The 27,355-nt window shown below is 42.7% G+C and overlaps 1 protein-coding gene across 2 annotated transcripts; it reads left to right on the top strand.

The window, feature by feature from the left end:
• On the top strand, positions 1–27,213 carry LOC148336009 (uncharacterized). 2 transcript variants are annotated; one of them, XM_088296860.1, is made up of 10 exons: positions 1–252; positions 3,658–3,928; positions 6,208–6,628; positions 6,908–7,015; positions 13,104–13,300; positions 13,593–13,792; positions 13,868–13,926; positions 14,393–14,560; positions 16,235–16,462; positions 23,336–27,213. In XM_088296860.1, exons 2-10 carry the CDS (start codon positions 3,665–3,667, stop codon positions 23,476–23,478), a joined length of 1,788 nt encoding a protein of 595 aa, XP_088152986.1. In that variant the 5' UTR covers positions 1–252; positions 3,658–3,664; the 3' UTR covers positions 23,479–27,213. The 2 variants fall into 2 exon arrangements, with proteins under 2 accessions (XP_088152986.1, XP_088152985.1); XM_088296859.1 differs by having other exon boundaries at positions 3,662–3,928.
• Positions 27,214–27,355: the final 142 nt, after the last annotated feature.

The raw sequence follows: 27,355 nt of genomic DNA on the forward strand, positions 1-27,355 counted from the left end.
TCAACTATCTCACAGAAGCGCAATGTCTGCACGCTAATAGATTAATGAATAAAAAGTATCAGCGTTTCTTTTTTACTTTTATTTTGAAATTGGTTTCAACAGCACGTTGACTTGGCGTTACCGTAATGCAGAGTCACAACATACATTGCCAATCTTAAAGGAAGAATGGCTTGACTTAGTCTTTACTAGTGGAAGCCTTCCTCACCGCTTTTTGGAGTTTACTTGTTTTTCTGTTGTCATTTTCAGCACATGGTAAGCAAAGTAAAATGCCGATTCAAATGTATTTTGCACGAACTAATTTTGAGTTGTCTAATTACAGAGGAAGTTGATGTTTACGACTTGGTAAACATGGGTGGCTGATTTAGCTGTGACTTTCTTGGTCAACATACTGTGCAGTCTATCCAATATCTACAGGAAACGTAGTTGCCTTTTTTACGAAATGTATTTTGGTATAATAGAGTCTGACAATACGTACAGCAACATACTTCTATTGTTTACACATTCTTTCTCAATCGCATCCAGTACATCATTGCTGCATAAAGGACATTTGCAACTGCATATTTTTCGAATTTGGATTGAGGTTTGCATAATGGATGGATTGCTTGTATGTTCTTGTTGACGAGCGCATGGCGAGGAAGTTATGAAATGCGTAACAAGTGTTGTGCTGTGCTCGCCCAGTGTCCATAAACGTTCCAGTTATGTTTACACACTAACAAATGGCAACTTGTGTATCTTATCAGAGGGTGAACATACCCGTGCTCGTTAAGTTACATCATTTTTCAAATCTGTTGATAATATTCCAAAGAATATTGTTTGCTCATTGCTAAATATACTTAGTTTCCGTTTTCCAGTCCCACAGGAAATTACTTTCATTGTGTGCTACAAGCCATTAATGCGATCGCACCACGGCATATGTTCAGAGCTGCACGATGCACCAGCATGGAATGAATGCAATAGGCTATTTAATTAGCAATAATTTTGTTTGTTGAGTAAGAGATGTTTATTGAGTAAAGAGATGTATCGTAACCAGTTTGACAGTGTGCTTACTGTGGTTGTTAATGTATCGTATTTATTTATCATTATCGTTATTTTGTATTTAATTTCTTAATCCGACAGCTAGTGACTAGTTGTGCTTCCATTAACATGCAAGCTGTCAATTTTCGAATAAGTGAAGAGTAAATGTCCTTATTTATATTGACGTAATTACACTGGTTACAATTTTTTTTCACCGATGCAATTAAACTTTTCTAGACTTATACGGTAAATATATATATATATATATATATATATATTCTATATATATATATATATATATATATATATAGTCCATATAATGCGCGCGTCGCTTTACAAGGCGCTTTGATTGTTTTGGGGAAGATTGGGGACTTTAAAGAGCGCCCTATGACCCGGAAAATACGTGAAGAGTAAATGTCCTTATTTATATTGACGTAATTACACTGGTTACAATTTTTTTTCACCGATGCAATTAAACTTTTCTAGACTTATACGGTAAATATATATACACTGGTTACAATTTTTTTTCACCGATGCAATTAAACTTTTCCAGACTTATACGGTAAATATATATATATATATATATATAAATAAGGACATTTACTCTTCACGTATTTTCCGGGTCATAGGGCGCTCTTTAAAGTCCCCAATCTTCCCCAAAACAATCAAAGCGCCTTGTAAAGCGATGCGCGCATTATATGGACTAAGCCTTGTAAAGCGACGCGCGCATTATATGGACTAAGCATCACTCGAGACCATCAAACCTTTTACTCATTGGGCTGTTCGGCATGCATGTGAGCACACTCTGCTGGACAGAGTCTGAGTTATTTATGCTTCAACTTGACCGTGACTTATACATTATGTGACTATTGTGTTTGGGTGATGGTGTAGGAGAAAGCTGGACAAAAGGGCAGCTGTCCACAATGTTGTAGTCTGTCTTATCATTTATGTTATTGCAAGCAAGAAACGTCCCAGGTTTAGACAACAGACTGCAAAAAGCCCAAAGCACAACAGCACATCTCTCTAAACAGCCATGCACATCTCTCTAAACAGCCATGCCACATCTCTCTAAACAGCCATGCCACATCTCTCTAAACAGCCATGTGATTGGCTGAGTCTGAGTGGCTCCCAAGAAGCCATTGCTGTAATTGGCTAAGGCTGAGTGGCTCCCAAGAAGCCATTGCTAGAATCTTTTTGTGTTATTTTTATTTCTTTTGGGTATATAGATGGCATGAGCGATACATGTTTTGTGTTAATCTTATTTCTTTGTTTCATTGTTTGCTTGTATGCTGAGGTTTTTTTTGGTTTTGATTTGAAACCGTGACTCTAAGGAGTGTGGTGACCAGTCAAGAACCTCCCCTGACGTTGTCGAGTTGACTATTGCCAAGACACTTTTCATTGGTTAGAGTCATTGTTATTAGCAGTGTTTCCTGATAGTTTCATGACATCTGTCATTATACCGGGGTGAGACCCCTGGCAACAATCCCTCAGTGGATTGAGTCGTGGTGAGCTGGAATCAACTAGCGCGAACAGCTGAGCCAGCGAGCTGAGCTAGCGCCTTGTAGTGCGGCGTCGTGCGGCGCGCCTAGTATATGCATTAAATACGGAAATAGCACCCTCAACTGGTGTTGCGCCCTTTGATGAAAGCGTGTCTTATGATCGTAAAAATACGGTGTGTATATATATATATATATATATATATATATATATATATATATAAGGTGAATTATAGCAACAGCAAAGTAAGTATTCCCAAATGTCATTCATCAATGTGTCGTGGATTTGGAAAATCCAGTGTGGAAAAAATCTCTGCACGTTGGATTACAAGAAGCTCATATCATGGCAGGAATGATGAAAGTTAGATCTCTTTTGACTGTTCACATTCTCAACATTTAAAGTTGCTGTATCAGTGGGGCTTCAATATGGGCTGATATGTGTGCCACGAGAAACTGAATCTGAATATCATCGATTTGAGTGTGAATTGCTTAACTTGAATATTTGAATTGGAAACTGAATATTTGAATTGAAAACTTAATTATTGATTTACATAAATTGTAAATGGAACAATTCAGATTCAAATTAAACAATAAATATAACATTTATGTAATTGAATAAATCCATTTTCAATTCAATAATTCAGTTTTCAATTCAAATATTCAAGTTAAGCAATTCACATTCAAATTGATAAAATTCAGATTCAGTTTTTAGTGGCACCAATATCAGCCCGTACTTCAAACCTCAAATCCTGATTTTCTCTGGACCAGTAAGGGTGCAACTGAACATTTTCTGAGACACACTCAGGTGCAAAAACTGTCTTCAGGGGCGGACTAGCGATAGACGGACTGGCGAAAATTTACTGACTGAAGCGTAGACTGACCGACTGATGATTACAGTTTGATTCATTCATCTATTGTCTCAGCCACTTCTATTCATGAGGGTCACGGGGGTGCTGGAGCCTATCCCAGCCGTCTTCGGGCAGTAGGCAGGGTACACCATTAACTGGTTGACAGTTTAATTCAGCTTGAAAAAAAATAACGGATGACCAATGACCGACTGGCAATTTTCTAAATTGCTCCTCTGGTACTGTACATGGCACTGGAATGCAACACATTGTGCAGCTGTGTTTTGTGTGTTTCGCCCAAGATAGAAGATGAGTGAGGACGCTTTTGAGGTACCAGAAAGGACAGAGTACCGCTACCTGGTGCAGGAGGAGGATGAAGAGGAGGTGCAGTATGTTCGACACAGGCACTACATCAGCCCCTTCCTGGTGCTTTCCAGACGCTGCATTTTGCTCATCTGTCTTGGGGTGCTTGCTCTCCTTATTCTGGCCACTTACCTGGGCTATGTCGCCCAGACACTGCCTCCTGGTCTTGTCCAAGTGACCACCGACTGCGGTCAATACAGAGGAAGACAGGTGAGTTTTAAATTTTTGACGATTCATTTTCTTCATCAATTTATAAATGTCTGAACAAATCCCAAAAGTATTTGAACTGTCCAAATACTAGATTATTATTAACCTACTTGTATGATAACATCTCAAACGTAAAAATATGGGCTGGGTGGGCATTCCTAAAGAGACATACTAGGCAGACCCGTCACTAAGGTCAGGCCATAGGGGGGCGTGCCCTCCCACCAAGTTGCTTTTCCTCCACCACTTGAGGCTAGAATTTGAAAAATGTTTTTTTTTTTTTAAGTTTTTTTTTTTATTTTAGTTTACCATTGTAAAAATATTGCTAGGTCCTAGTATGTTAACCTTTTAACCTTTACTATGGTTACTAATTTGCATACTTTGTATTACATTCTTATATTCTCATATTACATTCTGATAATAGTGAGTTCATGTGACGGCATCTATCTATCTATCTATCTATCTATCTAATGTATGTATGTACGTATGTATATACGTATGTATGTATGTACGTACGTATGTATGTATGTACGTACGTACGTATGTGCGTACGTATGTATGTACGTACGTATGTATGTATACATCAATAAGACTCCAGCATACACAGCTAGAAATGACAAAATAAACACACATGCTAACGGTAGCTCACCTTGTCCGACGAGCATGAATTCTACTTTATTATATACTAAAGTCTCCAAGCCTGAGCAATTGCATAGATCTTGCATCTTACTTAGTGTTGGTATTGCATTAAATATATAAAAAAAATGCTCTCAAGTGATTTTAATAGTCCATTAGTAATGGCGATAGCGTGTTCTCTCGTGTAAGGTAAATTAGTTTTAGCAAGGATTACCTGTGAGATGTTGTAGGGTTTCACATGCTGGCGCTGTTTCATTCTATTTCAAAATTGTAAATGTAATGAATATGTTTGCATATTAGCTGGACATCTTATTGGCAGAAGTCTCTTTGCGATAGAAGTCACATTTTCATGGTAATGTAATCAACACCCAACTAGATGTAATAGTTAGAGAAGAAAAAAGATGGACAATGTTCCATACTCCTCAGTCTGAACATTCAGTAATAATGTGAAAAATGAATATCCTCTTGGGGAAGAGATGAATTTCCTTGCTGAACTTGAAGCTTGTTTGTTTGGGGGGAGAATAGCTGCAAAAATAAGCTACATGCTACTCACTGTCATGTGTGATGTAAAACCAGTTTGCACTCTTTTGAATTGCATTCCGGTACAGGCAGTGAATGTGACACTAATAGGAAGTCATGCTTCATGCAAGGGAGTGTCAGAAGCTTCACACAATGTTAAAATGCTGCTTTGAAGAAAGTGAATATGTTTGAATTATTTTCAAATTAATTTCACACCACCTTTAACGCAATCTCCCTTTGATCTCTTAGAAAAAGTGTCCGATGTATTATGGGTCCATATTGATCATGCAGTATTAATAATGTTTGTGTTTCAACAACCAATATGCATCATTTATCCATATAAACTACTTTATAGGAATGCAGTTATGTTGGGTCATTATCTTGTTTAGAAGTAGACTTATCTCGTTTAGAAGTAGACTTACTGGATTGCACAGCAGGTTCTGAACTAACACATGGTGATATTAGTTTCCCTCATCATTATTGAACCAGTAAAGAGTAAGAGATTACGTTTCAGTGAGGAAAGATATAAAAATACGTAAGCATTGTAACAAAACTAGTAGAAAATATTTCCCAGTCAACATCTGCAAAAAATAGCAAATATCTGCATCATCGTTAAGATAATGAGGTAATTTTCCTTTGGTTGAGAGTTTTCGGTTGTCTCCAAGTGACCACTTCACAGTGGTTTCAGTTCCTTATACGCATGCTTTATCCATGCATCCATCTGCACGGACTTCAGTGAGTCAGTTTCTGCTTCCGCCATGAAGAACATGCAACATCCTCCTTAGCTGAATTTTCAAGGGAATGAGACGAGCCACTTTCTTTGGCCAAAAAGCAAGTCAGCTATGTTCACGCCCACTACGGTGCAAATGCCCTTTTCGGAATAAATCTCCACCTGTGTGAATAAGTAGACCATACTTTGTGATAGACTTGCACTGGGCACGAGAATAGGTCCTCTGGTATTCAATTTATATTTCTGTAAGGTTTAGTCCCAGATTTTATGACCGTAAAATGTCATCAATTAAACAACATAAATGCATCCTTAGCATTTTTGCTGTACCACAATCTGCTCAAAAGACTGTTTTGTCTACATAAATCCACAATGACATAAAATGTAATCCCCCACTTTGCAGAAAAATGGGGCCTACTCCTTTAAAGGCATGCCATATGCCGCTCCGCCAGTTGGTAACCTGCGTTGGGCACCTCCTGCCGACCCAGTGTGTAGGGATGGCGTCACTGATGCCGGCCGCTTCCGCAGCGTTTGTCCTCAAGTGCAACCGATGACAAGTACAGGCAAGGTGATGGGCCAAGAGGACTGTCTCTTCATCAATGTGTGGACACCAACCCTCAAGGCAGACGCAAAGCTTCCCGTCATGGTCTGGATCCATGGAGGCTACCTACACATTTTCAGTGGTGGTGAGCAAGGCTACTCACCCACGGAGAAGCTTGCAGCAGAAACTAGGATGGTCTACGTCAGCTTCAACTACAGACTCAATGCATTTGGCTTCATGGCACTGGAGATACTCAGAGAAGGTTCTCACAAAAATACTTCAGGTCAGTTTTATTTGTTTCATTTAAAGCATGTGTTTCTGTCTCACCTCACAAGATTGGCAACTGTTTTGTCAGAAAGCTTTCAATCTCATGTCGGAAGACTTTTACTAGAAACAATGTCATTTTCAGGTGTTTTACAGCAAAAATATAAACATAATCTTACATATGTTTAGGGAACTTCCTTTCTCACCCACTCTTAGTTTGAAAGGAGTATCTGACTCGTGGGTTTATTTCTGACTTGAAAACTGGGAGATGGAAAGAATCACCTCTCTTCTTCCATAGGGAATTATGGCTTCATGGACCAGATTTCTGCATTAAAATGGGTACAAAGAAACATCCACATTTTTGGAGGCGATCCTGGAAAAGTTACCATCTTTGGCCAAAGTTCAGGTATGAAAATAATTTATTTAGATTTTTTTTTCCTTGACAAATTTAATTTATTTATTGTCAACATCAGAGGTGAATTGAGTTGAAAAATGATTTGCACAGCTTCCTCATTTCAGATTTGCTTTTTTTTCCTCATTTATCACACTAAAATGTTTTGAGCCAATTTTAATACCTCACAAAGACCGCCCAATGAAATACTAAATTATGATTAATAATAATGTAATCAAAATAATAATAATAATTATTTGGATTATTAGGGGAAAATAATCCAACCTCCTCGAGCAGGCAATTGCCCCCACTTGTTAAAGCATACATTGAACTTTGACGAACCACAGTTTTTGGAAAGTTATTTCAATTTTACTGCCCACACCTTGCCCTAATTACTGGCATATTTGTTTAATCAAGAACTCACGAAATTAAATAGCACCTGTCAGACAAAGTGTAGTAGACTACGAGATCTCAAACAGAAACATGTCATGCCACATTCCAAAGCGGTTAAGGAACAAATGAGAAACAAAATGATTTAAATCAGTCTGTAAAAAGAAGCCATTTCCAAGGCTTTTTGGGACTACACGGCTCAAGCCATTATCAACAAGTGGAATAAAACTGGCAACACTGGTGAACCTTGCACTTGCAAACATTAGTGAGACAAGAAGTGGCGGACAGCGATGGATGACATACATCAGCAATACATTTGCAAAGCTCTGTATATAGAAACATGAACGCAAACAGCACATTGCAAATGACACAGAAGTGATCGAATAGCATTTGATATGATGAGATTAACGTCACAAATACATGCTTAATTAAAGACCTAGTGGGTAGTGGGTTCAGAAAATGGGAAATTAACTATATTTGTGTGTCAAGTATTTACGCGTAATCCAAATGATAAAGCCTGAAAAAATATTTTTGTTTGGTATATTTGACAAAATAATAATTTTCCCGAAGTGAGATTCTGCTGAATGACAAACCCAAATGAAGTGTGACATCATTCCAAGACAACTCTGACAGTGCTCAACATAGAAAGTGTAATAAGCCAGTCAGAAATTGACACACAAAGCGAAATCTCAAACGTATCTGAGGGGATCCAGGTATTTCAGGACTTGGAAGGAAGAGGAGGTGGTGGTTGAAATTATGTTCGTTGGACCATACATGTACGAGCTAGCTGCTCAGGAGACTGAAAATATTGTGCGTGTCATGGTCCGTTTCCGTCATGTCATGTTTTGTTTACCTTTGCTCAACTGGCGTAGGGGGGCGTTTCCTTCCAGCGCGTGTCCTGTCGTGTCGTGTTGGCTGGAGAGACGCGCCCACCAGCCACGCACCAGATACTCGTTGACTCCTTGATTAATTCACTATTTAAACGCCCCGCGCTGACTACTCGGCGTCGGTGCATTGCCCTTTTTTGGACGTCACTGTTGCACTTTGTCCCTCGTTCACGCTCATAGCTCATGGTTATTTGTCACTGTCGCTCATCCCTGGTTCCTTTCCCGGTTTCCTAGTCAAGTTTTGCTCTGTTTAGTCACGTTTTGTTCGTCTTTGTTATTTTGCACTTTGTTACGTTTGTTTCTCCTAGTACCTTGTTTGCCCTACCATTTCATTAATTAAATTCCCGTTAAGTTACCCTCGCCTGGCTTCCCTGTATTTTGGGTCCTCCTCCTCCTCCACCCACTGATCGTAACAGAATGCACCGACCAAACATGGACCCAGCGGGAAGCTGACGCCGCCGCTTGGACTACTACCCCCCTCAGCCTGCCGACCAACCCCGTACCCTTCACGTAGGTTCGGTTTTTCGTTCCACGTCTGTTTCTCCCCCTTCGTTTCATGATCACTTCAATGATTCAATGGCTGCCAGGATGGCCGAGTGGTCTAAGGCGCCGCATTCAGGACCCAGTCTCCCCAGGAGGCCTGGGTTCGAATCTCGAATTTCCCCATTGTGGGACTAATAAAGGGAATATTATTACCCCACCGTCGTACCTCCCCATGTTATTATTGATTCTGATTTCGAGGATGACACCGATTTTGAGTTTGCATGTGGTTCTTCCTCCCCAAGTGATTTATGGGCACCTTTTTGTTTTGATGATTTCTCCACTCCTGACAGTGCAAACCCTTACAGGGGCACCCGGTTGGCCATCTACCGGGGACCCCCACATGGCGGCCAACGACGGCGCCCCAGTAGAGGTTCTGCAACTCCCCACTTTACGACGTGCGCTTCACTCCCTGAGTCACGTAAATCACAGCCACTTCGTTCACCTCGTCCACCGTCGGTTTCTGCACCTTGCCACGTTCGAATTGCGTTTCATAGTTCACGCTCACCAGCACCTGTAGTCTCGGTTCCTGTTGTCTCCCGTTCCCCTGAATCCCTATGGCGACAGGCTGATAGGGATCAGGTCCCCGGCTCCATGTCAGCTGCAGAAACCCATGCCGGCTCCACGTCAGCTGCAGCAACCCATGCCACCTCCACGCCAGCTGCAGCACGTCCTGCGTCCGTCCCAAGTCCACGTTCCGGCGGAGCACGTCCTGCGTCCGCCCCAAGTCACTGTTCCGATGGAGCACGTCCTGCGTCCGTCCCAAGTCCACGTTCCGGCGGAGCACGTCCTGCGTCCGTCCCAAGTTCCTGTTCCGGCTGAGCACGTCCTGCGTCTGTCCCAAGTCCCTGTTCCGGCGGAGCACGTCCTGCGTCCGTCCCAAGTCCCTGTTCCGGCGGAGCACGTCATGCTTCCGCCCCAAGTTCCTGTTCCGGCGGAGCACGTCCGGCGTCCGCCTCAAGTTCCTGTTCCGGCGGAGCACGTCCGGAGTCCGTCCCTAGTGCCGGTGCCGCCGGCTGCGCCCGGTCCTCCGCCGCCTCTCGTCTCTGCCTTGGCGGCGGCCGATGGCCTGCCGCCGCTCCAAGTCCCGGCCTCTGCTGCGCCCGGCCCACCGCCGCTCCAAGTCCCTGTCTCGGCTGCGCCCGGGCCGCCGATGCTCCAAGTCCCGGCCTCTGCTGCGCCCGGCTCGCCGCCGCTCCAAGTCCCTGTCTCGGCTGCGCCCGGCCCGCCGCCGCTCCAAGTCCCTGTCTCGGCTGCGCCCGGCCCACCGCCGCTCCGAGTCCCTGTCTCGGCTGCGCCCGGCCCGCCGCCGCTCCGAGTCCCTGTCTCGGCTGCGCCCGGTCCGCTGCCGCTCCGAGTCACTGCCTCGACGGCGATCAACGACCCGCCGCCGCCTCTCGTCTCTGCCTCGCCGGCGCCCAATGACCCGCCGCCGCCTCTCGTCTCTGCCTCGCCGGCGCCCAACGACCCGCCGCCGCCTCTCGTCTCTGCCTCGCCGGCGCCCGACGACCCGCCGCCGCTTCTCGTCTCTGCCTCGCCGGCGTCCGACGACCCTCCGCCGCGTCTCGTCTCTGCCTCGGCGGCGCCCGACGACCCGCCGCCGCCTCTCGTCTCTGCCTCGCCGGCGCCCTCCAGGCGGCTGGACTCGCTGGTCTGGCCTCCCGGACGTCCGCCTGAATGGCCACGGATAGACTCGCTGGTCTGGCCTCCCGGACGTCCGCCTGAATGGCCACGGATAGACTCGCTGGTCTGGCCTCCCGGACGTCCGCCTCAATGGCCACGGCTGGACTCGCTGGTCCCGCCTTCCGGCCCCCTTCCGCCCACCCTCATTTTGGACGTTTTTTCCTTTTGTTTACGTTTTGGGACGTCTGGGATCCGTCCCTTACTGGTCCGTTTCCGTCATGTCATGTTTTGTTTACGTTTGCTCAACTGGCGTGGAGGGGCGTTTCCTTCCAGCGCGTGTCCTGTCGTGTCGTGTTGGCTGGAGAGACGCGCCCACCAGCCACGCACCAGCTACTCGTTGACTCCTTGATTACCTCACTGCTGGAGAGACGCGCCCACCAGTCCCGCACCTGTTACTCGTTGACTCCTTGATTAGTTCACTATTTAAACGCCCCGCGCTGACTACTCAGCGTCAGTGCATTGCCCTTTTTTGGACGTCACTGTTGCTCTTTGTCCCTCGTTCACGCTCATAGCTCATGGTTATTTGTCACTGTCGCGCATCCCTGGTTCCTTTCCCGGTTTCCTAGTCAAGTTTTGCTCTGTCTAGTCACGTTTTGTTCGTCTTCGTTATTTTGCACTTTGTTACATTTGTTTCTCCTAGTACCTTGTTTGCCCTACCATTTCATTAATTAAATTCCCTTTAAGTTACCCTCGCCTGGCTTCCCTGCATTTTGGGTCCTCCTCCTCCTCGACCTGCTGATCGTAACAGTGCGGCTGTCAAATCATCCTCCGGTAATACAATTCACACGGGCAGCGCATTTTGACAGAACACCAAAAATGAGGGTGGACTAGACTCATCAAGACTGGAAGAATTGTAAAATATACATCATGGGATTATTAGCTTTCCGTTATTGTTTTAAATGTTATGCTCTGTCGTGCTGTAATTGAAGCATGTGAGATTACCTTCTCTTTATTCTGCTCAAATTGAGACACGCTATAATGGGTTGGTTTCCAACGTTGTCATTGGTAAGGTTTTTAAGGTATATATACAACACAATACAATACAACTTTATTTCCACATTTGCTATTCAATTCTCGACTTAACACCTGGCCGGTTGTTCTCCTCGGCTCCTTGTTCTCACACTCTGCCCTCACTTGCTCTCGCTCTTTTATCTCTTTCTCATCAGTCTTCTTAAGCACATGCACACTCTGCATACATACATCCACCGTCAATCACAATACACGCAACACACCACACTTTTTAAAAATGGATTGTAATGACACCTACCTTTTTGTGAACCCTTTATCATAAGCAAAACGCTTGAGAAAGCAAAGATCTTGCTTGTGCCAAAGAGTACTTGTCGACACTGGCTAGAAATTCCCTCTATATGCCAGGATGAAATTGGTCCATTTACATGCCCTATTTTTTTTTTGTTTTGGCCACTCAAACAGATGCTTCCCAGAATGTTTAGTGAGTGTTTACTTACTTCCTTACTCAACAGTGATTGCACGTTTACTTCACACTTTGTCTTTAAATATTAAGGGCATTGTTTTTAATTCAGAAAATCTATCTAGAGAGCTCAGAGCACCACCAAGGCTGAAAAAAAACTAAATATCGCTGGCGTCAGGCCCAAACCTCTTAATTGGGTACCTCTCATTTGAACAAATCTATACCATTGCTCATTTCAATGGGGTTGGGTGTTTTTTTTTTCGTATGAATTATTGATGAATCTTAAGTGTTGAAAATGGCTGGCTGTCTTTGACGATGCAATGATAATGGCTGAACAAATGTCATGTTTCGACGGTCTCCTGAAAAGTGACGAATTTGGCTGCAATTGCAGAAGTTAAAATTGTTACAGCTTTATCCAAATCAGCAAATTCATTTAAGTGTTATTTGGACCATTCACCACCTCTCTATGAAATGTTGTAGAAATTGGGTCTATTTTGAGTCCGATTCCACTCATTAAGTCAGCAAAGGTCCGATTATGGATGTCTCCAAATGATTATCCAAACCCACTGTGAGAACAGTTGGGGTTCTGTAATTATTATTGAAAATCCTTCTGTGTGCTCGACACAAGCTCCTCCTCTAATGTGATGAGACAAGTTAGCAGTGAGCGCTGCCCCATGCTTTCCCTCACAGGTAACTCCTATTATCACACCAGATTTCTGGTTTTGGTTATGGGTCTCGTGATTGTCAGGAATGGTATCATTGTGAGTGTGGTGTGCTAGGTTAACCATGTTGAGTGCCCCACATTCACACTCTTAAGAGAACACAAACATTGACGTTTTATGATCATATGTGGGGTCTCTCACATTCTGAAAATCAATGTTAAAAATATTTGTCTACCAGACTTAAGCAACCAAAAATCAGTCTTCAAATCATTCCCTGAGGCCTTTCATTTTTTTATTCTTGATGTAATAAAATATCGTAAGCCTGTTTTTAATGTTTTAGTGTTTTTCTCTGGTGCACAATAAATGTAAATATATAAAATATTTGCCAACTAGCAACTTGTTCCTAAGAAGTTATTGTACATTTGGCAGCATCATAAATGAACTTTTGTCACTGTTACATTTCTACTCAATTAACTAGCTTCCTACTATGGCATGTTTTTCTTCCCTGTAAGGTGGAACCTCTGTATGGACCCTGATGATGTCGCCACTCGCAAAGGATCTCTTCCATGCGGCAGTGGACATGAGTGGCTCATATGTATACAATGCCACACTGGAACAGGCTGAGTCAGACAATCTGGTCTTTCTGAGCAAGACCGGCTGCAAGGACATTTCATGCCTTAGACATCTCTCCATTAAACAGATATTGCAGGTACACATTTAGATTTTTCTACATTTACCAATTGCATTCTCATCGAGGATTATTTCAAAGTGGCCTTGCTTTCTTTTTCATTTCTAAAGCACGGTCTACTTCTTTCTTTAAACATTTGTATATATAAAATAAGGTCAATATACTGTATATCCATTAGTGAATATATGGGAAGAGTCTCTCTTTGGGTTACACTTTTGGACTGAAGTTCAATGTAGAAATCAACCCGTATCCAGCCACAGATTACCAGATGTATTTATTGTTGAAAAAATGTTATTACTCACTGTTTTGACAGGCTATCCCATGGCAGCAATACCCCTCTTGGGCTGCAGATGACCTGGTTAACCTTCCGACCATGGGGCACTTCTGTGGCCCTGTTGCAGTGGTGGACGGGTATGTCCTTGAAGCATCACCCTTTGAGATGTGGGAAAAGAAAGGATTTTTCAATGACGTTCCTTTCGTCATTGGGACAACAGAGCAGGAAGTAGACTTCAGGTAAATACTGACCTTGTTCAAGTTTCTGATTTATAGTTGTGTTGTAGCTATGTTCGACTATTGTTTCCTCTGCAGTCCATCACCTGAAAATATCTCCATGTGGACATGGGGCGACTACAAGTGGTTTGTGACAGGTAAGTAACTAAGCCCACAAAGCCGCTAGATAGCTGGAGCATGCAGTCACTAAATGTAAAACAGGGAGGTGGAAAGTCTTGACATATATTTATTTTTTCTAATTAATGCCTTAATTATTCTTAAACTATGTACTCATCATTGAAAGGTCTTAATACCAAAATACCACATTGTTTGCCAGTTGTCTCCAACCATTCAACAAAATTAAAGTTAATTTGATTCATTTTGTTGGCCGCTTTGTAAAACTAAAAAGTAACTGCTGACATGGATTGAGATTATGTTTCAAATATTTACCAAAGACTGATATCTATATAAAATGTTATGTTCCTAAAGGAGAAATAATAAAGAAAATCTCTTGCAGAAACATGGGGAGAGCAGAGGGGGGTTTGAGTTGGAACTAGAGTAAATCTTCAGTGTGTTAAAATCGAATGTTAGTTTTATGTATTTGTATTACCTGTTTCCTTTCAGAAAAACTGAAGTCTTTTAGCAAGACTCTTCCTGAAGCGGCATTAGAGCTCTATCCCTCCTCAGATCCGTGCCCCACCACAGACCGCTGTCCTGAGAGAGCATACACAACCATGGTTTCTGACATCAGAGTGACATGTCCCAACAATGATCTTGCCCAGAGGGCCGCAGGTAAATATCTTCTCAATTATTAAGTTATAAATACATTACATTTTTTCCTGGTAAAAAATTTGACTTTTATCGAACAGAAAATGGATAAATATTGTATAGCAATTTGTGTGTGCTGTTGTGAGACCAAGTGTTGTTGAGGCCAGCCAGCGTGCAGAAAATTGCTTAATGGAGAGATCATGACTTTAATCTAAGCTTCAAAAAAGAACCCCAGCGAAGTCAAGGAAAGTGCATCTTTTCATATTGCAATAAAATACATTGTACACTGCTAATCTACTGGTGTTAATTCAACACCTAGGGCGTCAATTTTATCACTGGCAAATTGTCTGTATACACAATGCATCTCCACTACCCAATGTTAAAATAACGTGAAATATTCAACACCCAATAGTTTTTTAAAGCAGCGAAATGTAGTGTTGACAGTGCAGTAATAATGACACTATTGAGTGTTCATTTCAACACTATACAGTGTGGGCAGAAAAAGCCCTATGCCTCATACAAAACAGGAGTCGCGCACAACGTATGTTTTTATATTTGACAAGACCATTACACCTGGTCTGGATAGTGTAGCATCTCTCTGTGCATGAATATTGCCTTCATTTTGGCACTTAACCAGATGGTTTGGCAAACATTTTATCAGGGAAATGCATTCATCAGATGAAGGCTGTTCAGAGGTTGAGTGCTCTTGCACAGTCTTCGGGCCATATACAAAATCACATGGCAGCAAAATATGGACACAAAACTATTTCAAGATACTCAAGTCCATCTGCTGTAGGCCAACATGGTCAGATGAGAAAACCCTAGAGGTTTGTGTAACTCAATACTCACCAGACCTTGCAGATTGTGGGATGACAGATGATTCTCACCAGTCCAAAATGGTCACAGAAATAAATTTAAATTAAGACACTCACTTTTGCTGCTTACACATGCTTGAACTAAAACATGTTAAACACAGTGTTAATGAATTCAACTGGTCGCGCAACTCATGTGACTATGTGACATAACACGAAATAACTATTAAACAACTTTAATCAATATGAAATAGAGTACTTGAGGGGAAAGCAAGCTTTGCCTAGTTTAGGGAATTTTGGTTCCATCCCGCAAGGTAGGAGGAAAATTTGCCGAAGCTAACCAGTTCACTTCAATTATTACGCAAGGGCGTGGTTTCAGTTTCAAATAGACACCAGTCAGGCCAAACCTGGTGACACCCCTCTTTAATGACATATTGGTAATACACCCTACATTACACAGGCTATGCAATTATTTTATTAATTTTAATACTAATAAAATTATTAATATTAATAAAATAAAATGATTAGTCCTCTGAACTAGTTTTAAATATTACATTTCTCAGGGGAAGTGGAAAGCATAGAGCGAGAAATCTGAAAATTGTTGTTTGTACATTCAAATACCTTGTTTTTTATCCAGAATGTATCTATTGAAACACCATATTAGACTTGTAAAACCGGTAAGCATCCAATTCTCTTTTTTTTTTTTTTTTTTTTGCTGAAGAAACAGCTATTCATTGGATTAGATATTTTATCATTGTCATTTGTACAAAGTGTAAAAACTAGTCTTTTGGGGGGTTGGTGTATCTTTTAATAATTTCTCAAATATTTTTTTGTGTGTAGGATTCCTGCCTCACATTTCCTGTGAAATTAACTTTTGTTTCTGCAGCGGCCCTTGAGAGTCCTGTTTATCGCTATGTGGTGACACACACACCCTCTGGAGCAGTCAACACAACTCTTCCTCTGATGCCATTTCACAGCCGTTTCTCTTTCCACTTCTTGGATATCATTGCTTTCTTTGGGGGACTGGAGTTAGTTCTGGGGAAACCACTCTCTGATCAGGACAAGAGTTTCCAGACTCTTGTAACACAACATCTTGTGAACTTTGCCAAAACAGGTAAGAGTATTATTCTGCTTTTGTGCCTTTGTGTTTTGTGTGATTAACCCAGAATATCGATATTCGTTGTGTAGAGTAGACCACCAGTCTGTTGTCACAAATAAGTAGTCGACACGAGGATAAACAATGATCTTAGCTCCTACTTTTAAAGAAATTGTGAATTTTGTGAAAAAAGCATGAAATTTGGTACTCTTGTACCGAAAGGCATTTGCCCCAAAATTTTGGTTTGGAGGCATCATCAATACAGGAAGTCCTTGGGTTATGCGGTACTCGACTTAAGCTGTTTCAACTTCACAATGCCTGAGTCTCGTACACCATTTTAGGTTCACACTGCAGGCAAATACAACCCTGATAGGATTTTTTTTCGCCCGTATGGGACTTGTATCATTTAAAAAAAAAAAAAAAGTAGTATTTTTTATAATCTTAAATTCCATTTTTATTTTTAATCCGACCTGGGCCAATTTGATATGTGATCCTACAATATAGTGTAGCGACTTTGTAAATAGTTCACGGGTTCTGTGGTTTCCTGTTCTCTGGGTAGGCTGTGAACGCAGCCGCGGTGTGGGTGGCGGAAGGCGGGAGGAAAGAAGCGAGATGAGAGAGGCAGATTCCTAGCTGACTTGAGTGAGCGTTGTGTTGGTTGTAACGGCGTGGTTGCGGCCAACAATGACCGTTTTTCTGAATAAAAAGGAGTTTGCTGCTAGATTGATTGGCCTGATTTGTTCGTCAATGTTACGTAATATGTATTGGATTTTTTGCAATGCGATCACAGTCTCAATGGCTAGGTCACATATATCTGCCATTGACGTCATCCGCGGCCCAAAATGCATTCCAGGAGTCCAGAGGGAGAGAGCTTGGAGCTTGGAGGTCAAATCTGCAAAGTTGTTTTGAGTACCAGTATTGACTTTATATTCAGAATCAGAATCAGAAATCCCTTTATTGTCATTGTACTCAAGTGTGCAACGAGATTAGAGAGCTCCCCTCTCCAGTGCAATACAACAATAATTCAGATAAATATATAAATTAGATAAATAAGAGAATAGTTAGTGCAATGGAAAGTAATACTGGATAGGATATATAAAAACGCATCACGTTGCTGTTCTGCAAGTTAAGGGTGGTCGTGTGTGTGTGTGTGTGTGAGAGTTTAGAATGGAGATGGCTCTTGGAAAGAAACTGTTTCTCAGTCTATTGGTCCTTGATTTGATGCACCTGTAGCGCCTGCCAGAGGGCATCAGGTCGAACAAGTGTGAGTTTGGGTAGGTATTGTCTTTGACGATATTGAGAGCCCTGGTGAGGTACCGGGCGGTGTAGATGTCCGACAGTGAGGGGAGAGGGCAGCCAATAATCCTTTGCGCTGTTTTGACCGTCCTCTGGAGCCTCACTCTGTCCGCCTCAGTGCAGCCGCTGTACCAGGTGGAGACACAGTACGTCAGCAGGCTCTCGATGGACGAGTGGTAGAAGGCCAGCAGCAGCTTCCTGTCCAGGTTGAATTTCCTGAGGACTCTCAGGAAGTGCAGACACTGGTGGACCTTCTTCACCACTGCTGTGGTGTTGTGTGTCCAAGAAAGGTCATCGGAGATCTGCACTCCCAGGAACTTGAACGTGTGGACCCTCTCTACACACACACCGTCGATGCAGAGGGGGGGCGGCACCGTCTTGTTCCTCCTGAAGTCGATAACGATCTCTTTTGTTTTTGCAAAGTTGAGTTGCAATCTGTTGTCCTCGCACCAAGCCGTCAGTCTCTGGACCTCCTCTCTGTAGGCTGTCTCGTCACCTTCCGAGATCAGACCGACCACTGTTGTGCCGTCAGCAAACTTGACGATGGTGTTGTTACCGTGGGCCGGGCTGTAGTCGTAGGTGTAGAGGGCGTATAGGAGAGGGCTCGGCACGCATCCTTGGGGGGAACCGGTGCTCAGCGTACGGGTGGAGGACGTGTAGGGGCCGAGCAACACAGTCTGGGGTCTGTTGGTCCGAAAGTCCTTAATCCAGATGCGTGTGAGGGCAGGGAGGCCGAGAATGTCCAGTTTGGCAACGAGGATGTCCGGGATGATTGTGTTGAATGCCGAGCTGTAGTCCACAAAGAGCATCCTGGCATAGCTCTGCTGTCGTTCCAGGTGGCCCAGCACAACATGCAGAGCAGTGTTGATGGCGTCCTCAGTGGATCTGTTAGCCCGGTATGCAAACTGGGAGGGGTCCACAGTGGGAGGAAGGCAGTCCCTGATGTGCTGGAGAACCAGCCTCTCGAAGCACTTCATGATGACTGGCGTGAGAGCAACAGGACGGTAGTCATTCAGGAGGACTGGGGGTGACTTTTTGGGGACAGGAATAATGGTGGAGGTTTTCAAGCAGGAGGGGATGACTGCTTGAGCCAGGGAGCGGTTGAAGACCCTGCAGAAAACATGTGACAGTTGGTGGGCACATGCTCTGAGGACCTTGCCTGGTATTTCGTTGGGTCCAGTAGCTTTCCTGGGGTTAATAGCCAGGAGCGCGCCTAACATCGTGTTCCTCTACGGTGAGTGGAGTTCAGGCATGAAGCGCGGTGGTGTGACTGTTGGGGCGAGTCAAAGCGAGCGAAGAAGCAGTTAAGCACCTCTGCCAGCGATGCACTCGGGTCTACAGAGGTCGTGCTGCTGCCTCGGTAGTTGGTGATGCGCCGTAGACCCTGCCACACCTCCCGTGGTCTGTTGCTGGCAAGGTGGGACTCCAGCCTCCTCTTGTAGTTTGCCTTGGCTAGCTTGGATGCCTTTGCTCAGGTCAGCACGAGCCACCCTGTACTGGGCTTTGTCGCCTGACCTGAAGGCAGCGTCACGTGCCTTGAGGAGATAGTGGACCTGGCTGGACATCCAGGGCTTCTCATTTGGGATGGTCCGTATGGTCCTGTTTAGGGACACAGTTTCCATGCAGAGTCCAGTACACAATGCGTGTAAACATCAAGGTCCTGATGATCAAAGAGGTCCCAGTTGGTGCCTTGAAAGCAGTCCGGTAATTCACTCATGGCGTCATCACGCCAGGTTTTCACAGTCTTTGTGGTGGGCCTGAATCTGCGCCTGAGAGGGGTGTATGCAGGTGCGAACTGCAAGGACAGTTTGTCTGACTGGCCGAGGGGGGCGACTGGGAGGGCCCTGTATGCGTGCTTGATGTTCGAGTACACATGGTCGAGAGTGTTGTCTCCCCTCGTTGGGCACTTGACATGCTGGTGGAACTCTGGGAGTTCAGTCTTTGAATTGGCCTTATAAAAGTCCCCCGCTACTATGTGAACGCCATCAGGGTGGGCCCGCTGATGTTTATTGATGACGCACGCGAGTAGCGAGAGCGCCGTGATAGTGTTAGCGTCGGGAGGGATGTAAACAGCTGTGACGATCACTACCGTTAGTTCCCTCGGGAGAAAATAAGGCCGGCATTTAACGGACATGTACTTGATGTCGAGGGAAGAGTGCTTCTCAACGATCGTGCTATCGCCGCACCAGTTCTCATGCACGTAAACACAGAGCCCCCCGCCCCTGCTCTTACCGGTGTCCCTCGTCCGATCCGCGCGATGTAGCGAGCGCCCAGCCAGCTGGATGCTAGCGTCGGGGACGTTGGCGTGCAGCCAGGATTCCGTGATGACGATCACACTGCTGTCTCGCACATAGCGGTTTCCCAGGATTTGTAATCCCAGATCGTCGATTTTATGGACCACGGATCTGGCGCTGGTGAGGTAGAGACTCGGCAGTGGTTGCCTGTGGGGCTGCCGTCGCAGCTGTAGAAAGACACCGGACCTGCAGCCCCGCTTCTGCTTCCTCTCTCTGCGTCGCCGTCGCCGCCTCCCGGTCCCGATGACAAGCCACGGTGAGCCGGGCGGCCTCGTCAGTTCGTCAGTGATGGTTATTTCACATCGATATCCAATGTCCACGATGTTCTGGCGGGTATATCAATTCTGTGCCTCGGTTGGTGCCAATAAGACCAAGCAAACACAAATAAAAAATAAGGAGCATATTTGAGTTTACTATAATCCCACTTGAAAAGTGAAGTATAAAGTGTACATTTATGGTGATTGTAATAATTCTCCCCCGTAGATCGGTTCTTTTTTTTTTTTACCCACGGAATTGACGTGACATCAACTTAACTCATTCACGACCAGCCTAGTAAAAAAAATGGATTTTGACGTATTTATCCGTCGATGGTATTGAATGAGTTAAGTGATGTCTCCATGTAATGAGATTGAAAAACCTTGCCTTATCATTTCCCCAAATAATGTATTTCGATGTCCTACCAAATCGCTCCACTGTAGAAATGCCCTGACACACCGGACCACATTTACTACGTTGTGAGTGACATTGTCTCTTCTTGTCCACATGTGGGTCACTTTGGGGGTGCATATGTGCACACACCAGACAGACCGAGGTTGCATCTATTATGTAATGTGAACGCTTCCACAAAAATAAAATTGGATGTCACCCAAAAATCCAAATTGAGCATTAAGACCTGCAGTGTGAACCTTGCCATTGTCTCAGCCTCATAGTGTAGCGTGTCTGTTTTTGTGCTCTGGAATTTCCTTGCCTCGCCTTGCCTTTTTAACCCTCCTTTTTCACATTATGGCCGCACCTCTCAGCGGTATTGGTAAGTACAGTATCTTTGTTTTTTTTTCCGAATGTATTTCATTTTATTAATATGAAGTTTATTTCGTTTTTATTTGGATATTTATGTTGAGATTTAGGGTGTTTTAAGGCTTAATTCCGAAATTCGGGTTACGTTGCCAGCGTAGGAACGGAACTCGTTCTTAACCCGAGGACTTCCTGAATTCACCGTGGCGCCAAAAACAATCGTTTTCTTTTGAGTTATTTACAAAATTATATATGACATTTTAGACGTATTTGCGGGTAAATAGTATTTTAAATAAAAGCCTTCGGGCGGCACGGTGGCCGACTGGTTAGCACGATGGCCTCACAGTGAGAGACAGCATCGGTCGTGGGTTCGATCCGGCCTTCCTGTGTGGAGTTTGCATGTTCTCCTCCTGCCTGCCTCCCGATACTCCGGTTTCCTCCCACATTCCAAAAACATGCATGGCAGGTTGATTGTACACTATAAATTGCCCCTAGGTATGAGTGTGAGCGCGGATGGTTGTTCGTCTCTGTGTCCCCTGCAATTGGCTGGCAACCAGTTCAGGGTGTCCCCCGCCTGCTGCCCGAAGATAGCTGGGATAGGCCCCGGCGCCCCCGGCCACCCTTGTGAGGAGAAGCAGTATAGATAATGGATGGATGGATAAAAGCCTTCTGGATAGTTTACCATTTTTTCAGACTGGTTAAAAATGATGATCTTTGTATTGAATTAGGCATTTTTCTTCATGCAGAATTTAAATTGGGAACTTGAAATTTTATATGAAGCTCCCTTCTATCCCAGAAGACTCATATTTAGGATGGCCTAACCAAAGGTGTATCAGTGGGAAGACTATTCCCCCTCACCTTCACAGAAACAGAAGACATTTCGTAACTTAGCTTTATTGCACTTGCACTGGCCAACAAACCCTTCTTGCATTTGCAAGAGATGAGGAGCGGCTTGGATAATGGCTGGATGGAAGTTCGTGCATCTGGTTAGCAAGTCCAAAAGGGTTCACAATGCCCCTCAGGTGTCTTTGATAAGTCCTACTTGCATGGAGAAGGTAGTTCTGGGGTTGAAACCCGCACTTGACCCCACACCTGACCTCCTTGGTATATAGCTCTCCTGACATGCTCTTCTAAGGCAGCTGTGGTTGGTGGAATTTTTGCTTCAAGATTTTCTCTGGCAAGAAAAAAAATCATTCTGTACATTCAAGTATAGGATACAAATAGGTTTGGATGAGAAAATTGCTCTACTCCTAGCCTGATCGTTCATCCGGTACCATTTAATTATTGTGCAGTCTTTGCACCATCCGAGTAACTATATGAAAGCAATATACAGTAAAGCCCCGCTACAATTGGCTCGGCTCTCCCATGCTGGCACATCAGGTGCATTAAGATGCAACTATCCAACTACGACATCTAAATTATATGGGTGGGGCGAATATTAGATAGCATTTAGGAAACTAAACTATACCACCACTAAATAAACATCACAACCAGTACATTAATACAGAAAACACAGCATTATGAACTGGATTGTATTTAATTGACTCTGAATCCCGTGCTGAGTTTCACTGCGGAATTGTTACCAGTAAGCCATGCTTGTGCTTCAACATCTACTCTATTACATTCCCATTCATAAAATGGTTAGGTTGATTTTATTCTGCCGACATAGGGAAATGTTTCAGTTTCTTGGATCAATGTTTTAATTACAATAAAATAGATGGTATCTCTATTTTCTTGAAATTTCCATTTTGATTTCGGCCATATTGCTGCTTTTTTTAAAGAAAGAGTGGTCATAGGCCACCAGCGGTTGCTCGTCGTGAGTACAGTGGTTTGGTAGAAGGAAGCTTGTCGCCATTTTAAAAGTTCAACATTCGTATTCTGCAGCATAAAAAAATACTCAGTTGACATTGAGATCACCCAAAACAGGCAATCATAAAAGTGAAGGCAGCCATTGTGCATATTTAATGACTATTTTTATTTATCCAGAAGATATTTTCCAAGTACTGTGTGTGATAAGTATGTCTGAAATATCATACTATTTACATCACTAACAAGAACACAGTTGCAGCTGTGAAAATTCAAGATGGCTCCATATCCATATCTTTTTGGGATGTCATTGACTTAGTGTACCAAATGCCAAACGCTTTTACCCCAAAATGCTCAATTGTTTGAATATCTGCTGCACGATATGGACTTTTATGTAACGAGGGTTTGGAAATTGACTGTAGATTATAATATATGTTTATTATTTCATGAAGACTGTTAATGCTAAAATGTCTGTCTCTTACAGGTAAGATGGTTGATGGGTGGTCATCTTACCCAGCAGCCACTGCCCTCCTGTCCAGCAAGCTTTCGTTTGTCAACGAATACTCAGCTGCACGCTGTCAGTTGTGGAAGAAGAACGGCCTATATTCCTATGCTTGGATAAACTGATCATACATTGGAGTTCACTGACACATGCAGGCTTTTGAAAAGTTGTTCAGCTGTCTTTTGTGCTTCAAAATTTGCTGTGAAGGGAATATATTGTTTGACTTGCATGTAATCCGTTTAGCAATTTTAAATTTTAAAAAAAAATTTAACATCTGCAAGTCAGTCTTTGACAGGTTGCTAAGATTACAAGTAAAACATTTCTCATTCCCTCAAATTCGGGTTACACCAACTTTTTAGCCTTAAACCCAGATAAGAAAATGTGGTTTGTCGAAAAGGGCGGCACTGTGGTGCATGTGGTTAGCATTTCTGCCTCTGGCTGTGGATCTCGACTCGGCCCTTTACCTGTGGCTTCATGGGGTTAACTGAAGAAATTTCCAAATTACATAATAGGTGGAGAGAGATTCCGTTTTTTTTTTTTTTTTAAACGGTCGTTGGCTGCGTCGACAGAAGCAAAAAAAACAAAAAATACAAGATAAATTCACTCACGTTCTGCATTGCACTCAAGATGCATTCTCTGACCACTCCCGCAGTTGGACATCTGATTAATTTATGCACATCAAACAGCTATAAACTACACATTGCTAACCTTTGCGGGATTTCTTACATCGTCCGGTTACTAAGAGTGACCGTTTCATCCAAAGAAACAAAGAATACGCACGTTTGTGTTTGAATTTTTAATGTATCAAATGAGAATACTTTGTGTAATGGATTGATAAGGGGAACTTTATAATCAAGAAGTACTAGTGGCAGATATATTGCTGCATTCTTGTTTTGCCCTTTTTGTGGGGTGCAAGAATTACTTCTTTTTTCTTTTTTAGCTCTGTTCAGATAAGCGGATCTGATAATGCATGTATGGATGTTTAGGGAAGATACTCCTATACACTTAAGGTTGGTTAGGTTAGGATTGTGGATTCAGATATTTGTCTTTTAACTTGAAAAGATTAAGATCTAAAATAAGTTGGGGTTTTTTGGACATTTTGCTCAGCTTTAACAAAAATCAATGTAATGCTCATCATTATTTACAAGACCACTGAGATATTTTCCTTTAACCGTTGTTTTTTTCAGGCACTTGCATTTTTTTCCTTTACATTTTCTGTGATGAATTCTTGTTTTTGTAGACCTGCTAGTGGATGTGCTTCTACCAATTTGGTGATTTGTTGATTCAGCACTGGGGAATTTGAGTGGCGCTCACCTTGTATTGTATAATATAACGAGTTTGTATTCAAGAGAAGTGAGGAATTTTCAAATCAGTTTGATGTTTAAATGTAATAGTTTCTGATTTAACATTTATTACTAAAAACTAAGGCTTGGTGCTGATTAGGAATATGATTGCAGGTTTCGTTTTCTTTTTTTTTCTAATTTACACATGCATTTTTTTTCACTTTTTTCTCCCCACCATTTATACCACATCCCTGGTGTCTTATCTGCATTTTTCAGAACACTCCAAGGATCAAATAATTTTATGCTTAACATATGCTTACCCTTACTTTGACTAAAATCTTAAAATTGACAAGGTGGTCCTGTCACATACAGATGAGTCATTACACATCCCACCCCGGCACTGTTGAGCCAATTGAAAACTAAGTCACATTTCACAGATTCGGGAAAACAAGATAAAACTTTTTTTTTTTAGAAGACAGATTAGTATTTTTGTAGATATTGTAACCAAACACCCAACCAGATGTGTGAGTAAGTAAACAAAAGGAAAAAGACTCAATAATAAAAAAAAATTCAATAATTGCTTAACAAATAAAAGTGACCCAGGCACTTTGCTCTGACATATTAATGCAAACATAGGATAATCAAAGTTGTTTTACTCTCCTAAATGTACTCCGGTTTCCTCCCACATTCCAAAAACATGCATGGCAGGCCGATTGAACACTCTAAATTGCCCCTAGGTATGAGTGTGAGTGCGGATGGTTGTTCGTCTCTGTGTGCCCTGCGATTGGTTGGCAACCAGTTCAGGGTGTGGTGTACCCCGCCTACTGCCCGAAGATAGCTGGGATAGGCTCCAGCACCCCCCGCGACGCTAGTGAGGGGAAGCGGTACAGAAGATGGATGGATGGATGTAACCACATTAACTAAGTTGTTTCTTCATGCCATTATTCTTTCCCACTCTTAAAGGGATACTTGATTGGGTTGAACATTGTCACCTGTATAATAGGTCTCTGTAAAAATGTCATCACTAAAATTCACCCCCCGGAAAAACTCAGTAGTGACTTAATGACTTATTACTACAATCAGCTGATCTTAATGATGCCCTCTTTTTTTTTAAATCGCAGCCTGTATATGTCATTGAAGGTAAGAGGCAAGCATTGAAGGACAGTATGTTTTCCTGGCTCGTTTTATCCTGTTCTGTTAGTTAATGTCTGAAAACTGTGGCCAATTGTCACCCAAAATCACATGCGCAGCTCTACTCACGTCCACTTCAACCTCTAAAAATATAAAAGCGATTGACGCTATATTAAAAAATTTATTTACATTAATTATGAGCTCCATTGAGGAGAGAACAGGTTTACTTTCTAATTTCTTATTTTAAGTTTTATATTTAATTTGGGGAGGTTACACCTTTAATACTCTGATGTAATGCGGGACTCTAGTTAAGGTAAACTATTTAAAAAAGTAACATTTTAACACACTAACATTTTATTTGCCAATTTTTCCTCAGCATTGTCGTACTGAGTCAGCCATGCTTGTCGGGTGGCTGAGGACTGAACATAGCTGCTTACAATGCGGCTCGACTCTGACCAACTGAACGGCACATTTGAAAAACATGATGAATTTCCTAACAGAATGTTGTTCAAAAATTCCGTTTATTGATGTGGAAGAGAATAGCGAGATACAACAAGTGAAAATGCTGGGTTGTCACAGCCAATTAGCTCACGGATAAATCTCCTCGTGCTCTCATTGTTCCCACATATGAGTGCCGTTGGTATGTCAACTCCTCTCTTTGAAACAACACGTCTTTCCACAATAAAGCTGCCAATACGGCTGTATTTTTTTCTTTTTCTTTTCTTTTAATCAATATTATGGAAAAACATGCTCAGCACTGAAGTCTCAAGAAGTGAACGGCGAAGTGATGAGGAAACATTCCCACAATAATATAGCCTAAGTTAGTTGTATGAAATAGTCTTACGCCGGTAAGAAGATAATTTTGTACCGCTACGCTTGTTTGTATCAGTGGCTAAATGCTAATTGGGCCAAATTGAGTGGCTAATGCCTGCCTGCCTATGGAATCTACGGTTGCTGCCTGCACAGACGTCACTGCGGCAAAGCCAGGCCAAGTTTGCCTTTTTATTCGTATGCAACCCATGTGAGTTGTTTTGAATATGTGTTTGCACTTTCACTCCAAGTCCGAGGGTGTTGTTACTGATAATATTGGCTAGGACACCACAGGGTGGAATTTCTGACCAATTACAGTTGTCGAAGCCTGAGTGTAGCTGCATCCTTAAAGTAGTCCTTCACCAAGCTTTGATGCACAGTATGTGGCACATACTGCAGACATATTGCAAAATGAAGAAGTAAATAATCCAAAATAGATCCCCTTTAAAGGCATATATGCCACTATATAACACACACAAGTGTTTGCACTACTTTTTAACCTTATCGGCTTTGGATATTTGCACTTTCCTGTCGATAGACACTGTTGTACATGTATTGAATTATATTTGCATAAACAAGTGCATGAGTAAATGTGTGTTATTAAGCTGTTATTACCAAATAAAACAATTCACAATATTGGCTGTATTTTTCTTTCTTTGAAAACACAAATTGAATTGTGTAGATGCTAGTACACAGACATACAGTGCAGTGCATCGATAAGTGCTAATGTAGTGTTTGTTTGAAAATGAATGTCAAATCCATTGCTAAATTCTGGTGT

This window comes from Idiotropiscis lumnitzeri, chromosome 5 (assembly GCF_059441095.1).
Source record: "Idiotropiscis lumnitzeri isolate Australia: NSW breed Sydney's pygmy pipehorse chromosome 5, RoL_Ilum_1.0, whole genome shotgun sequence".
In the NCBI taxonomy this organism is placed as follows: Eukaryota; Metazoa; Chordata; class Actinopteri; order Syngnathiformes; family Syngnathidae; genus Idiotropiscis; species Idiotropiscis lumnitzeri.

What these genes read in the sequence shown, in the direction of transcription:
- LOC148336009 (XM_088296859.1), top strand. An exon ending in TTCTCACAAAAATACTTCAG is followed by an intron (nt 6,629 to 6,907) that starts GTCAGTTTTATT and finishes CTTCTTCCATAG; the next exon opens with GGAATTATGGCTTCATGGAC. An exon ending in CCATTAAACAGATATTGCAG is followed by an intron (nt 13,301 to 13,592) that starts GTACACATTTAG and finishes CTGTTTTGACAG; the next exon opens with GCTATCCCATGGCAGCAATA.